Source organism: Ambystoma mexicanum, chromosome 11, assembly GCF_040938575.1.
Source record: "Ambystoma mexicanum isolate Mex_15411 chromosome 11, UKY_AmexF1_1, whole genome shotgun sequence".
In the NCBI taxonomy this organism is placed as follows: Eukaryota; Metazoa; Chordata; class Amphibia; order Caudata; family Ambystomatidae; genus Ambystoma; species Ambystoma mexicanum.
This window is the reverse complement of record NC_090934.1, coordinates 124,349,666-124,366,110: the sequence shown is the minus strand read 5'-3', so window position 1 is coordinate 124,366,110 and position 16,445 is coordinate 124,349,666. Positions and strand designations below refer to the sequence as shown.

Sequence of the window (16,445 nt, the reverse complement as noted above, 5' to 3'; positions counted from 1 at the left end):
CAAAATCTGCCACTTACAGCTGGGAAGCCGCCCTTATTTGGATAACCATCTGTCCCCACACCGCGGCACACAAACTCCAACTGCAGACCCGCAGTCTTCCTCCTCCCAAATATATGCCAGCGAAGACACCCCCCCCCCCCTCATATCAAAGAGGGCCGCGAGGCCGACAGCCATCTACATACGCCATTCCTGCACCGAAACACACGGCAGGGGCTGGGTTTGGCAGGAACGCACCTTAAACGAGAGGGTCTGCTTCTCCGCCCTTCATGGCCGCAGGCCACTTGTCACATCCAACAACATCCAGCCAAGTCCACAACTCGGCTCTTGAGGAGCCCAAGAAGTAGTCGAACCACCCTCAATCCACATAGCTCATACCCATCCTCGCAGCCACAATGGGAAAAAACGACAAATCCCAGAGGAAGCTGAACTTCGAGGGTGGCCAGACCCCTAAAGCACCTCTCCAGCAAGAGGACCAAACTCCCTCGTCTATTGGGCTTCACCAGGACGCTGCTTCCGATAACCCCATTGAAATTAAAGAAATCCTCCTAGATCTGAAGGCGGGCATTGGCAGTTTAAGCAATAAAATGGACGGCCTTGCGTCCAAAGTCGACCTCCTGCAACACCGCGTGGACTCTCATACCTAATGCATGAACTAAATGGAGCAGAGAGTGTCGAACCTCGATGACAGTTCAATTACTCTAACCAATAAAGTCTCCCAGCTAGAATCACAGATCAAAATAACCGCAGCCAAGTGTGAAGACTTAGAAGGCAGGTCGAGAAGGAACAACCTAAGGATTGTCGGAGTAAGAGCAGCAAACGCAGGAGAAAATGGAAGACTTCGTAGAAGCTCTGTGCATCAATCTATTTGGCAGTGATGCTTTGTCCCGTCTTTTCATAGTGGAGAGAGCTCACAGAATCCCAGCGTCGAGAGCAGCGCCAGGTGCTCCTCCCAGACCAATAATAGCGAGGCTATTGAATTACAGGGACCGAGATTCCTTACTCCGGCACGCCAGAGAGAAAGGCGACAAACTATGAGGGGGACAAAATCCATTTCTACCCCGACTTCTCCACAGCAGTGCAAACACAGCGAAAAAAATTTGCCAGCGTCAAACTGACGTACTCGATGCTATACCCAGCGCGCCTCAGAGTCCAGCACAAAGGAAAGCTTCAGTTCTTCCAAACCCCAGATGAAGCAAACTTAGTTCTGGACCGATTAGGATGCCCAGATCAGAACCAAGCTCGCCCCAGACTCCAGAGACACAAATCCCAGGAATCCTCCATAAACGACAAAATCAGGACAGCATCCAAGAAGCTGTCTAGCAACTCAGAGTAAGCCAAAACCTCCACAAGCAGCATCAGTCGGGGCGGGGAGAATTGGGAGGCCCCGTGCGCCCCTAGCACAGCTACTGTTAATTTGTTTATTGCCTACGTTGAGTTCTTCCGCCGGGTATTGGCCCTGACCCATGGTGGGACGACTCCATGGGCCACGTTCTTTAATTGTTGGTTAACGAGGCTCCTCTCGGTGGGCCAGTTTGTGGTTGCAGAGTAATGTCTCGGGCCTGTCGGAGTTAACCCGTAGTTCGAGTCCTCAGAAGTTACTAGGAAAGTTCAGCCCCACTGGTTTGTGTCTGCCCGGCTCCCCGCCTACTCCCTGCCCGCCATCATAGTCCCCGAGAGTTCAAAACCTGAATGCTTTTGGAGGACAAATGCGTCGAGGATTTCGACTTTTTCCTGTGACTGTTTTTAACAGGGATGTGTTTTTTAAATTAGTTCTTGCATTTTCGGCATATGATTAGGAGACGCTGATGTGCCTTTCGCCCGCATGTTTTTTCGGCGTGCGAAAGGAGGGCCTTTTTGTGCGCAGTGTCCGAACCGCCAGTTTCAGAGGCCAATTGTGAGGCGAAGCGTAAGCGATGGCCAAGAGGACAGGGAAGATCTAAAGGTTTTTACCAATAATACCGCGTGGGCCTCGACGATGGAGTGTTGGCCGTGGGATATGTGCTTAATGTTCTTGGACGTGTGTGCGCTATGGCCGCCAGGTGTGTCACAGTCGCCGGCACGCTTATTGGAGTCGGGGGCCTGCACAGGACGAACCCCGGTTGCCTTTGGCGTCACTAAGGACACCGATACTGCCCTCGCTGGAGTCCTTCGTCATGTTGATGGAGGCTTCCGCCTGCATTGCATGGTCGGCCCAGAACTTGGCATGACAATCTTTGAGAGTTTTTCCACAGAAAAGTTTGCAGAACTTGCAAAGCTTTTCGGGGTGATCACTCAGGAGACAGAAATTGCACAATCGGTGCGCGTCTTTCCACAGGACTTTTCTACGGCAGTTTGGGTAAAATTTTAAAAGGCGTTTTGTCCATTATAAATGGAAATATCAGTTAGACGAAGAAAAGGGAAATGGGGTGGCAGAATATGCATCCTCTAAAAAGTCAGTAGTAAAGCCTCCACCCCCCACCCCGCTCTCTTGCTACTGTAAGGGCCGAAGCCCGAAGAGGGTTGTGAAAGTAGAGTCTGGTCGTCGATTCAGGTGGGAAGTCCGACATGGTAGGGTTGGCTTGGGAGGGTGCCTGGTACTTGTTATGCATAGCCCCTGAGTGTGTCTACAGGGGAGGAAGAATCCATAACAGGTTATCGATGAAGGATTCGTCTGTTGAAGGCGGTCTAACAGTTGGATGCCGCTGCGGCAAAAGCAGACAAAGAAAAAGAAGTCTACGAATAAGCTTTTAACTAGTCAAAGGCATCAGCCGGGAAGGAACTCTAACGGCCGACCACGATGGCAGAAAGAAACAATCAAAGGGACCTTAACGCGTGAAGGCCCATGGGTACAGTCCACGTCCCACTAGGAACAGTATTAATAACATGTCATGTTGACGTCCGTTTTAGAGTTTCGAAAACAAATCTTGTAATACTCTGCGACTACTGCAGCAGCTTTCCCTGGGAAATAGATTTCCATATCCTGACCCGAGAAGGCAGGAAGAAGGCCAAACAATATGGCCAAGGAGTATGCAAATAAACTCTTGCGGCACGGCCATCTTAGGGTGCTAGCCACCTTTAGTAGCCATTTGTGGTTAATGCTGCCAGCTTGTCTTAGACACATTGCCCAAGTAACCAAAAAGCCATTACATAAAAATATGTAAGGCTACAAAGAGCTGCACCTCTGAGGTGATGTGTGCAATTGCAAAAATACACTAATTCATAAAGAAAGATATTGGGCCTCATAAGGTGGCCGGTGTAGAATCAACATGCCGGTATTAACATATTCCGGCAGGTTTAATCACCGGCCAGCTACAAGACTGCTGGTGAGGTGCGTGAATTACCTCCAGCTAAGACCTAGAGGTAATTCAGGTACAACAGCAAAAAAAACTCTGGTATTAAAATAAACCATTATTTTTACAATATATTAGTGTATACGTGTTTCTTTGGACCATATGTATTCTACAAGTTATTTGTACCATTCTACAGCCCTCTCCCTCCTAGGATAGGCCTGGTTGCTCTTCCACCTACCAGTACCTGGAGTGGTACAAGCCTATACTAAGAGTTGCAGTTTCTGTATTGCCCAAGGGATAGTCTAAAGTCTTACTTAGGTGGACTTTAGAAAAACTGTTTTAACAGCAGTCCATCCCTATCTAGATCTGAGTTCTTCAAAGTCAGATTGTATGGAAAGCAGGTAAAGCACAGCTGTATAAAAGGCAAAGTTCAAGAGGATTCTTTAGTTACACGTACCAAGCTTTTGTTGATGAAAAGGGTTCAGGGTGGAAAATGCTCCCTGAATGCCCACAAGCTTAAGGTCTGGGCGAACTTGTAGGGGTGAACACCCAAACACCAGAATCAGCACTCCAGCAACAAAGGAGTGACAGCATGACTCCAGGTAAGGATTACCACGAGTCACAGTACTTGCGCGATGAAGAGGATGTAGCTGGATGCATTCCCAATTTAGTGGCTGCAGACCCGATGGACTGTTCCTTGGTTGTGGTAATGAAAGGAGGAACTCTTTAAGGGATGTCGCAGCAGCAACCGAGAGAGGGGACCCTCAGCAAAGGATCATGCTCCAACGTGGATCTGTGGTTTTGGTACCTTTTCACAAACACCAATGTAGAACTGTTATCTTCCAATCAATTCTTCGAACTCTGGTGAGGGGACTTTGAGGAGGGGAACCTGATCTCTGGAGGTCCGGCAGGATTCGCAATGAACTGCACTCAGGCTCGAAGTCCCATGGTATTGGCGGTTTGCAGCCAATAAGGGCACAGCTCGTTGTGGGATAGCTTCAATTGAAGGTAGTTTTAGGACTGATTATGCCCACCAGTCCAAGGGAAGAAGTCGTCCTCTTCGGAGCCTCCCTGTCTATGCGGAAACTGCAGGGGCTGCAGGAGTCTGGTAGTTTTATTCGGATCATCAGTTCCAGCGGTCGACTTGTCTTTTGCCTCAGGATCCTCACCTTTTATCCAGGAACCCAGCATATCAACAGTGAGGCAGCATTCAGACTTGGGGGTGGCTGACCCTTTAAGGACCTCCCAGTTGTAACTGGTTCCAGGCAGGCATGTCGGAAGACAAAACAGGCGAGTTTTGGACTCCTCCCTTGCTTGCTGTCCACAGACACACTGGAGCTTCAGCAGGCTTCACAAATGATTCCTGCTGTGAGTCTAACCAGGTTCTCCATAACCCATCACAACCAAGAAAGGACAAGCACACACGAAATGGCAACAAAAAAAAAAAAGAACACATCCACCATTTTGGGTCAATAGTGACCCTTCTGTGCATTACGGTCATTGTGAACACAGCCGGGGTAGGAAAAGTACACAAAAGTCTGTAGAACACGTCCACTACCACCAGTCATTCAGGTATACTGTAACAGACATGTTACAGGAGCATTGTGAAAGGGGACACAGTGGAACCCCTCAGGACTCTGCATAAGGTTGTGTGTGCTAGGTAAGAAGGATAAAAAGTATCCCCCTATACTTTTAACAGTAGTTCTCGCAAGGAAAATAAAAGAATAATAAACAGAAGAGCCTGCAGGGCTCCCAGCAACACTGCACAAAAAGGTGCTCTGTGCTGCAAAAGTAAATTAGATGCACAGAAAATGTGGAGGAAAGCATAACTCCATAAAATACAAAATGAATAAGGTTTCCCATGGTCCGAGCAAAATAAGGAATGGGGGGTGGGAGGGGGGGGGGGGCTCCCACTCATTCAGGAGAACAGAAAAATAACAAGGAGTCCACCAAAGGTGCTTGGTGTCTCACAGGTAGAGGGGATTTAGTGAAATATAAAATATATTCCGAACATTTGTAACCCCCCCCCACCACCCAGAACAAGGTAGGATCTAATCCATTCCTAGATGGATCTCTGGTTCCAGACGGTCATACTTACTGGGGAGTCCATCAGCATTCTTATGTTGGATACCTGACCGATGCTCTACGGTGAAGTCAAAGCCCTGGAGGCTAATTGACTACCTGAGAATTTTGGATTGCCCCCTTCATCTGCATTAACCATCTTAGAGATGTGTGGTCAGTTTGAATTCTGAAAGTAGACTCCTACAAGTATGGTCTAAACTTCAATAACCACACAATGGCAAAACATTCTTGTGCAATTGTTGCCCATCTTAATTTCCTACTGATAAAGCGGATGGGATACTCCCTTCCTTCGGCATTCATTTGGCTCAAGACTGCCCCAATTCCTGTATTGAAGGCACCAGTCTACACTAAGAAGGCCCGCGTGTAATCGCAGCACTCCGCACTGGAACTTAACAGAGCATCTTTCAGCCAATTAAATGCTTTCCGACGTTCATCCATTTCACGCTGTTGGGATATTTAGAAGAATATATAGTATTTAGAGGGGATGCTATGATTCCATATGAAATTCCTGTAGCATAGAGTGAGGCCTAAGAAAGCTCTCCCTTGTGTCTGAGTAGTGGGGTTCTACCAGTCTTGTACAGCCTGTACCTTGCTGGTTAAGGGCTTTACTTCACCCCCTCCTACCTCATGCCCAAGGTAGACCACTTTTTACTCTGCCCAACTTGACATTTGCTTGCCTTTATGGTCAGATTGGAATACTGCACAGCCTGCAACACTTAGATAGGAAAGATGTTCGTCTCAAGTGGGGCTGAACACTGCTATGTCATCCAAGTATGCCATGCAGATGTTCTCTGGCACATTCAGAACATGATTCACTGTTCTCTAAAAAGTGGCAGGTGCATTTTTCAATCCAAAAGGCATGACCTTAAATTGATAAAGGCCTTCTGGGGAAGAAAGAAAACTGGCATGGTTGGTCATGGTGGACGTCAAGTGTACTGAAGAACTTGGCTAAACCATGTTTATCCACCAGTTCATCTGTCCTTAGCAATGGGTGGGCATCAGTCTTGGTGAGTGAGTTCAAGGCCTTAGTCCATGCAGAACCATAAACCTTTGGTCCCTCACAAGGAAAATAAAATATATAAAAAAGGAGAACCCAACAGGCACCTCAGGAACACTGCACAAAAGATGTTCTGTGCTGCAAAATACAATTACAGATGGCTTAGAAAATGAGGAATGCATGGCTGCATAAAATACAGTACAAAAATAATTAAAAGGGGTTCACATGAACGAATGAGTGGGGAAAAAGGCTCACTCATTCATGAAAACAGAAAAAATCCCAGGAGTCCAGCAAAAAGTGCTAGGGGTCTCAAAGGTAGAGGATTTGGCATAAAAAAGATGAAATCTTCCTAACATCCAGAAGGTCAGCTGGGTGGTGGCAGGTTTGTATCAATGTTTTCTAGGTTGGCCCAGACGTTTGTGTTGCATCTCATTGGTCAACCATCTCTATGGAAACATAATTACATATGGTGGCTATGAATCTCTTGTCGATCTTCAGGCTACCACTAGTGAAAGGGCCAGACTTTAGCAGAGCAACCGCGTACACCGCAAAGTAATCTTGATTCCCCACCCTTTCTCCTTGCTACCCACCTGCTTTGTGTGGCAAGGAGGACCCGGCTTGAGCAGCAATTAAGCCATGGATTAGACAAAGCAGGAATACCATCTTTACCAATTTGGGGTTGCAATTGGCGTTTGCTTCCAACTGTTTGCCCCAGTAAATAAAAATGTTCAAAATAATACCAAAGAGAAAGCCAGTGGTAAGAAGGGACGCAGGTTAGGAATACATAAAGGGTTGAGGGGTTTTGTTACTTTAATATTTTCACCTTCTACACTAGTCATTCTGAAACATACTAAATGTAATCTTAGGTAAACTGCACCAGAAAAGTCATCTTACTGTTTTAACACTTAAGCCCAATTAGTTGCAAAATCTTCGGCTAGACCTGCAGGTCAGTTAACTTAGTTCACCTATTCAACCTAAGAGAAATGCACTCTACCCATAGCAACGGAGGACAACACATTTTAAATGTGATTTCTGTAAAATGGTGCATGTCACTACAAACCCACTTTATGCTTTCAACACTGCTGCCACCCAGGCCCCACCATGCACAGTGAAACCTTTGACATTTACTGCAAACAAAGTACATGTTAAATAAAAGTTTCAAACATCTCTTGCAAATGCTACTCATCCTTCATAAATCTACATGGGTATTGTGAGTGGGCAAAAAGACTGCGAGCCATATTTGAGTGTCGGTAAGATTTAGAAGGTTAGCTGCATGAATGTATAAATATCCAAGATAAAAAGGCTTTGAAAACAGTTTGGCCAGCTGTCTCCTGCAGGTTGCAATATATATTATCATAATCATAAAGCAAGCTCTGGAGGACAACTACAGTGTTTGGTATTGCAGTAGATCTGCAGATGTACAGACTGGAACTATTGATCACTACTATCCAGTTCGCTTTGTGTATTTGTTATGTAAGGGGCAAGAACGAAACTAAGCAGAGTGGATTGCATAGCAGGCAGAGAACTGGGAAAACTAGGTGGAATATTGTAGCTTGTGGTCATCTCACTTTCAGGGCACCTGGTATAAAGCAACAGGACGATTATAGTCAGAGTATGGGTACGCTCATGGGAGCACCAGTTGCAAGATGAATGCAACCTGCAGGTTACAGAACTAGGTTGCCCATCAAAAGCATTTCATCATGTGCATTTTCAAAAGTGTTCCCTCGTCAATATGATGCACCTTCCCAACAAAATGTAGTGTAGTTGACACTATGAAATTAAGACACTAATCTAAACTTTACTGGAGATGCAGTGTTTTACAGTATCAATACTATAATTGATTATGTAACAACTTACATTTAAGGAATGGAATTGCAGGATTGTCTTTTAAAAAAATATAAAGTTGACGCATAGTGGTCTTTGCCAGACAGGAGATTGAAAGATTAATACACGTATCATCCCCAATTACTTCTGGTTTGAAATTATATGAAAAAGAAAAATCCTTGGCTAGCACTCCCACACATGCCTTTGGCATTTAAAGTCAAGATGATCACTGCTGCACTTTCTCTACATTACCACTTGCAGTGAACAGAGAAAAGAGATTTAAGGGGGCACAGAGGACAAGAGGAATGCAGGGTGAGCTGTACTTTAATTGAAAAGGGCAACTTAACTAGCAAACTTTGCTACGCAAGTGGCCATTTGATTAGCAAACCTACAGAATTGCATAGCAAATTGCTATGCGACACTGCTTAGTTTATGCCTGGTCTAGATTAGAGGATGTAGCAGGACATTTAGGCACAACCATTTGGGCACCTTAATGTTCTGGTGTGGCTGTTTTGCCGAAGGTCCTTGGCACACCATGTTGGACGCGGTCAAGAGGGCACAGTGTAACGCTCACCTTGTATCCACGGGGACGCCTCTCGACTGGCCGGGATGCTCTTCAGTCCCTTCCCTGGAGTTCGCGCTGTCGAGGATCGGCTCTAGAAGACAGGAGGTGAAGTTTAACTGCTGTTCCTTCTCTGGTGACCCACCTCCCGGGTTCCCATTCCCCTTGCGGTTCCCCTGGGACGTCTTTCACCTGGGTTTCTATTAGGAGGAGTTCTCCATCCTGCCGCACTGGGCAGGGGCGCGTCAATGGCACCATTCTGCCGAGTTTCTTCACTGGCGAGGGCCGGAGTCCAGATCGGCTGCGACTCAGTTTTTATTCAGGTAAGTCTTTGAAGATGAAGATGAAAGCAATGTCTTTAGTGGTTTAAGCACAAATGACCGTCTCCCCTTTTCTTGCAGATGGTGGAGGTGGATGCTGAAGCTGGGTTCGAGAAGGTAAGATGAAACGCCAAGCTGCGCTGAGAGCGTCCTTGCAAATGGCTAACCTGTGCTATTGTTGTCTTGCAGGTCGAGAAGAATAGAAGATGGGTGGTTCTCCAGAACCCAAGTAGGTGGAAAATGTCTTGAAGATGGCCTTCCTGACGGACCGGTAAGAAGCTCACACGATGTCGGAGATGGTGCCGGAGGATGCTGCTGAACAGGTGAGGATGGCAATGCTTCTTGCCTTTTCTCACCCTTGCAGGCCAGGATGCTGAGCAGGATCCGGTGAACGTCACGCTGCTAGAGCAGAATAACGCGAAGCGGGTGCCTCTAATCGGGCATGGTTTAAATAGCCAGCAGGTATCCCAGGTGCCTTCGGGGCAAGCCCCGCCCTGGATGCTAGACCACCGAATGCAGTTCCCCAAAGTTCCTCATGGGGGCGTCCATGCTTGTCCATTGCCCATTGAAACCCCATCCAAGCATGTGCCTCCGATGCCAACAGCGCCAGGACTGGCTCCAAGGGGGACCGAATAGAGGTTTTAGAGCCCCGTGAACTTTGAGTATGTGGTGCACAGAAACATGCCATTAATAAGACACTTACTCCCTCTAGCGGTCTCTGACCGCTGAGACCTCCACCTGTGTTAGCATTGTAGCTACTGTACTGACGATTACCTGCATTAATGCTGCTTTGGGAGTTTTTGTTGCCAGTTATATTTCGGTAACCACTCCCTCAGTCCATAAAGTGTCTTAATGGCTATCTTATTTTACAATGTCCGAACCAGCATCACATTTGTATAAAAACACCACAAAGTGCTAAATATTCAATAGAAATGATGACAACTTAAGACCCTTAACTTCAGAGAAAACTGTATATGCGAGTCAGATGACCAAAGAGAAAAGGGATTGCTTGCATGGCTGCCAGCTCTGGAATCAAGGGTTTAAGCATGGGGCTCCAAGTAACCGCACATTGCCTGGAAAATATTGATGAGAATTGGAATTCTATATTTTAGCAGCACATACTCAGTTTGCTTTGTCTCCCCCTCTGCCCCTCAGGTGAGCACACCATCACATGTCGATATTGTGAAAGCATCTGCACAACAATTAAGTCTGCAAATTCGATTGCTTCAGATGATCAGTATTAACATGTTCTAAGCTATATCAGCATCAAAATGTTGCCAGAACATATACAAGAGAGGTTGGCCTTTGGTGGGTCTCAGACAACCACCACCCAGCATGCATTACTCTTGGTGTGGTGTAAAGAAGGAATACAAAGAACGGGAGGCATATTTTGGAGGATTCCTTTGTGTCATTACAGTTTTCAGGACTATATGGGTACTGATCTAGCCACCTCATTGCAATACCACAGCATGTGTGATGCTTTTCGTGGTTGGTGCATTGATTATCCACGTGAACCACAACCTTCTAGATTTTTACAATATATTTGGTTCAGGCATGCCCTGCAGGTAATGTTTGTGCTCATTTGGTGCGAGGGTCGTTTATACATCGGCTGCAATGTCAGGCGTGTCTAAACGATCCTCGTGCCACTCTGGTAGCGCCGAAAAGGGGCTTGACAGCCAGTGCACAGAGGCTCGCACCAAGACATGGAGTACCGATTAGAAGACCAAGGTTTAAACATTTATTTATTTATTTTTTAAAACCCTAAAAGTGTTTATAGTATACAAGATACCTTACACAAAAACAAAGAAATATCAGAAGGCACTTCACACATCATAATATCATGACCATTTCTAAGTATACTATAAAACCAGATATGTTAAAACATTAAACCTAAAATCATAAGATCAGTATCAACATTGAAAACAACAAATTCATGGTCCACATTTTGATTAGATTTTTTCAAAACCACCGAGAATCCATACCAGTTATGTCTGCAATTTCCATAAAGTTAACATGTCTTTCAAGTTTACGGAGGAAGATGGTCGTTTTCTCCAAGATATGAGCCCCAACTGGGCTTTACCATATTAATCACCTCCTTGCATAGAGCAATCCTTTAATTCATGCATCATGTCCACCACGATTGTAAATTTAGTTTGACTTCTTTGCCATTCCAGGTCTTTCCACTGCCAAAACAAGGTTCATGAAAGGATTCCTTTATTTAAAAAAAGCTAGTGCCCTCCAATACCTTAAGCACATCCCTGCAGCATTGCACGTGTGCACTTCTAGGTCTCCTGAAAGCCATCAAAACCAACACCCAGCAATATTGGTATCTATGTACACGTCTGGCTCAGACAGACTACAAAAAAAAAAAAATAATAACTTACCAAACCATTTAATGTTTGGCTCCACTCTGGCCACAGTTCCAGAAGCAACAGTTGATTGATAGGACAACGGTTTGATCACTTTCCCTCGGTTATTTCTACAGGTGAAAAGTGGGCGTCAATAAAATTGAAAACAATAAAACAGAACACAAATAACTCACTTACTCTTCTCTAGCACTTCCATGCCATAAACTATGGCAGGAGGCGCAATATAAATGCAAGACAACTTAACTTGAACCTCAAGACGAGAAATACAGGATGTGAGAGCGCAGAGGTCATTCTTGACCCCAAAGAAAGGAATTCTGCATTTCCCTCATCCCAAGCCCATCTTACAAGATAACATGCATATGCAAAATGCCATACACTGAAACTTGATCATCTTGGCTGTAGGATGCAAGTCTCCATGGGAGATTAGCCCAGCGAGCAACATTCGCACTCGCTGCTAGCCATTGGCTACTGATATTTGACACTTAGCGAGTAAGAAGAACAAGTTACTTACCAACTGGTAACGTTCCTTCGACTGGATGTTCCTCCAACGTATTCCTCATCTATGACATGTAATGTCCAGAGCTGTGCTGCTTCGGAAATTTCTTCGGCAGAGGGCGCCCTGCATCGATGGCGTCGGCTCGATGGCCCTCGAAGGCCTCCATTGAGGGAGACATCATCAGATGTTATAAGTAACACGCACGGCGCCCGTAGCCTCAGTTCTCGTTTCTTCCCCCCCTCACAACATGTGGCAGACATGCCTACAATACAGCATTGACTGCACTTAGCCTTGTTGGAACTAAAGCTGCAATGGCATGTGAAATTCTTGAGAGGGGTAGGCTGGGAGGGCGAGGAGGACCATCCAGTCGAAAGAACATTACCAGTTAATTAACTTGTTCTTCGAGTGGATTGTGTCCTCCAACGTATTCCTCATCTATGACAGAATCCCAAAGCAGTATCCATGAGTGGAGGAGGGAGGCTAATTTAGACATGCCCAAGTAAACGTCAGAGTAAAGCACTGCCTTACCAAAGGCGACATCTTAAGCATTATTCCATGGATACTGCCCATGCTCAACGTGTGTGTGGAAGACCACGTTGCAGCATCACAGATGTTCTTAACCGGTACACCACTCTGCAGGGCTGTCCATCTAGCCATGCCCCCGGTTAAATGAGCCTGCAAGCCCTCAGGAGGGTCCATGCCAGCCAACATGTAGCATTCTGAAATAGTGAGGATGATCCACCTAGACAAGGCCTGCTTAGAAACAGATCAGTGTTCAGTATACCCCCACAAAGAGCTGGTCGTCCACTCTAACCTTGGATATTCTGGAAAGATAAAAGCTCAATGCCCTCCTAGGATCCAACCTAAGAAGTCTCTCCTCATCCTTACTAGGATGAGGAGGATAGAAGGCGGGGAGCACCACCTTGGAGCGCCTTAAATGAAATTCTGACACAACCTTAGGAAGGACGGCCGGACATACGTACTCTCAATACAACCCTGTCCATGTGGAACCAAATGAAGGGTAGCTTAGAAGAAAGTGCCTGCAACTCGCTCACTCTACGAGCAGAGGTAACTGCAACCAAGAAACAGTCTTAAATGTCAATCTCAACGGACAAGAGTGCAAAGGTTCAAACGAAGCACCCATCAGAAATTTTAAGACCAAATTAAAAGGTCCCATACTGGCACCTGAAAAGGCAACACATTTGTGAGCCCTTTCTGGAACTGCGTGGCAACAGTAATCTTAAAATAGGAGCTTTCCTTCGGACGAGCGCTTAAAGATAGAAAGTGCTGCCAGGTAACCTTTAATAGTTCCCACCTGAAGACCCTAACACGGAGCGAACCTCCGGAACTGGGCATTGAAAAGGATCAACATTCTTTCCTCTGCATCAGTCGCAAAACTTACGCAAGCGGCAACGGTACAGGGACTCGGTGGCTGCAAGCAACACCTCCATCACGTCATCCGGGAGGTCCCAATCCTCATTTCGAATGGGATTGTGTCCTCCCACGTATTCCTCATGTTAGATATTTGGCCTGCCAGCTTGGCTGCTTCAGAGAGGAAAAAAAAAAAAAAAAAAAAAAAAAAAAAAAAAACCACTCAAATGCCAGAGGGCACTGTGCTCGAGGCCACGGAGTCAGGTCCCTCGAGGGTTGCCGTTGACCGCCAATGTTGTCTGCGGTATAAAGGGCTCAAGCTGCACCCGTTGGTCTCCGTTCCGTTTTTCCGAGCTTCTGCTTCGTGTTTCGAAACGGCGCATCAGTTCTTTCTACTTAAAAATGTCTTTGTCTCCTACCACACCGAAGACGGGCTTTAAGAAATGTCTGAAGTGTGGAAGGAAGATGTGCATTACCGACCCTCATCGCAACTGCCTTTGGTACCTCAGCCCCGACCATCGGGTCGATGAGTGTGGTTCCTGTCAGACAATGTCGAATAAGGGTCTTAAGGAACGCCAACATAAGCTAGCGGTGGCCGAGGAGTCTTATAAGTCTTTGAAAAGACAAGGAGACTCGGGAGGGTCGAATGGAAAATCTCGACACGGGTCGAGGTCAAAGAGTCGCTCGAGGAAATCCTCTTCATCTTAAAAAAAAAAAAAAAAAAAAAAAAGGGAAGAGACATCACAGATCTTCTTCCTCCTGGCCCGAGAGAAGCTTTATTTCATATCCTTCTAAGCATGATTCCCCTAAAAAAAAAAAAATGGGAGGCCTTTACAGCTTCTATGCTAACATTTTTTTGAGAAGGCGGCCCGACCCCTCAAAATGTCACTTGAAGAGCATGCCCCTGTTCACTCCAACAGTGACAGAGGGAGATCTAAGACTAAACAAAATCTGACAAAAATTCGAGGGCGTCCTCTGAGGAAGATTCCCCGACGCCTCATGAAATAAAACAAAAAACTCTGGTGCATAAATTGAGGTTGTTGGAGGACAAAATGGTGTCAACGTCGAGATCGAAGTCTCTTCGACTCAACGCATTCTTCGACGACTACGTCGAAGCAACTACCCAAGATAGCGTCATTACCTTCAGTTAGTGTTGAAGCCTCCCTATACGACATCAAATCTTTCCTCGACGACTTTGAAGACTCCTTTGAAAACATTGAAGCTAGCGTCCATCCCATCAACGCCTTTGTGGAAGAAGTCTTTAATCCCAATACCCACAACGACACCTATGGCTAAACCTAGGTCAATGCCACCCGCTTTACCAGATAAAATCTTCCATCCTCAGCCCAGGCAGGAATTCTTTAGATCCATGTCCTCCATCTTCGAGGAACACTCCTCTGGTGAGGATATTACATCAGCTGGAGTTAAATTTGGAACCAGAGAGGTTCCCGAGAAATTAATACATCCAAATACCAAGATGGCTGACCATTATGACTGCCTTCAGTCGGCCAGCGACCTGGATACCTCCCCTGAGGTAGAATATGAAAGACCACACCCTGCAGATCATGCAGAACCTGGGTATAGGAACCTCATGGGTGGAAGACAGTGTCCCCTAGTTACGACCAAGACGACATGACAGATATTAATGAAGGGCCACAGAGGGACCCGATTCTTCCTTTCCACAAAGCACTGCAGAAAAGGGTAATGTCAAATGGGGAAACACCAGATTCTGGGCCAGCAAAAAAGAAAAACAAAAAAAAAAAAAAAAGTGGGAACGTATAGACCATCTTCAGATCCGGAATATCTGTCTAAGCATCCCTCACCAGAGAGCTTGCTGATTCAAGCTGCGACCTCCTCTAGGCAATCAGCTTATCCTTCCATGCCATCTGACAGGGATGACAATTTATGCTTGGGCTAGCAAAGTCTTTACTTCGGGCAGTGTGGCCCTTCAATCTACTAATGTAACTTGTACTTTAGCAAGATTTACATAAACCCTGTGGGACGGTTTGAATTCAGCGGCTGAACACATCCCGGAGGGTGAGGAACGGGATGGTTTCCTGGTGATAGTAAAAGATGGAAAGGAGGCTATGGAGGAGAGCCTCAAGTCAGAACTGGACACTGCTGATAGTGTGAGCAGGTCCATGGCGTCTAGCACGGTCCTACGCAGATTTGCTTGGCTGAGGAAATCTGGTTTTGCATCTGATGTGCAATCCAGGTTACTCAATATGCCCTCTGACGGCTTGAGGCTGTTCGGCAGCAAGGCGGACGAGAGTTTGGAGAAGCTGCAGACCTTGAAAGTGGCAGCTAATTCCCTCAGCGCTACTATTTAACAACCTCAACAACATTCCTACTCAGGGTCATCTTCCTGGAGGAACTGTCCCTTTCGTTTCTACTCCTCTTTTGGAAGAGGCAGACCAGTCAACAGAGAATTACCAACACTTGTGGGATCGCTATTGGAACATGTGCGCTATTTACCACCCAAATCTTGTGAAAATTTTGGTCGGCAGCAAGTTATATCTTTCCCTCAAACTTCCCACAGAGTTTGTGACAATAATACAAGGTAAGAAAAAACTGGTTCGGGAAGATATCTCGAGCTCGCACCTGATATTTAACAAAATTATTCAATAATTTTTGTAAAAGCAACATCAATTTAAATCCATCAGTACAATGTTTTCCAACATATAATTTATTTGATCAAAGGAACAACAGCCGACACGTGTTTCGACCCTAGGTCGTTTTCAAGGCTATTTGAAATTATACAGTCAAATAATATATATAATGCAATTCAAAATATATAAATGGAAAACCATACCATATAGTTCCACATGTCAGGTCAAGATGAAGGGAGTTTTTTGTTGTCATTGACAAATATTTGAAATGATATGAAAGAAAAAACAAAAAATTCCAAAAACCATAAATTAGTTCATTCCTCTAAGAAATCTCTAATGTAGAGACATAACCCCCATAAACCATCCCTTGCAAACTTTTTCCAAGATTGACTTAACTATGAAATTTTTTTATAATTTTCAGTATTCCAAAATATTTGTTTCATACAGAGTTAGTGTTTCTACACAAAATTTTTTGATATTAATTTTCTTTATTTATTTGTTTATTCACCTTGTGAGACCACTCTAGCTAGACCAATAAATATATAT

The 16,445-nt window shown here is 45.5% G+C and overlaps 1 protein-coding gene across 1 annotated transcript in view; it reads right to left on the bottom strand.

Moving 5' to 3' along the window:
• The window catches only part of GNL2 (G protein nucleolar 2), a 448,358-nt gene that overhangs the window by 357,691 nt on the left and 74,222 nt on the right, over positions 1 to 16,445 (bottom strand). Inside the window, exon 3 of the mRNA XM_069622651.1 lies at positions 11,439 to 11,533. Coding sequence (XP_069478752.1) covers positions 11,439 to 11,533 — 95 coding nt within the window. The remainder of the gene's footprint in view (positions 1 to 11,438; positions 11,534 to 16,445) is intronic.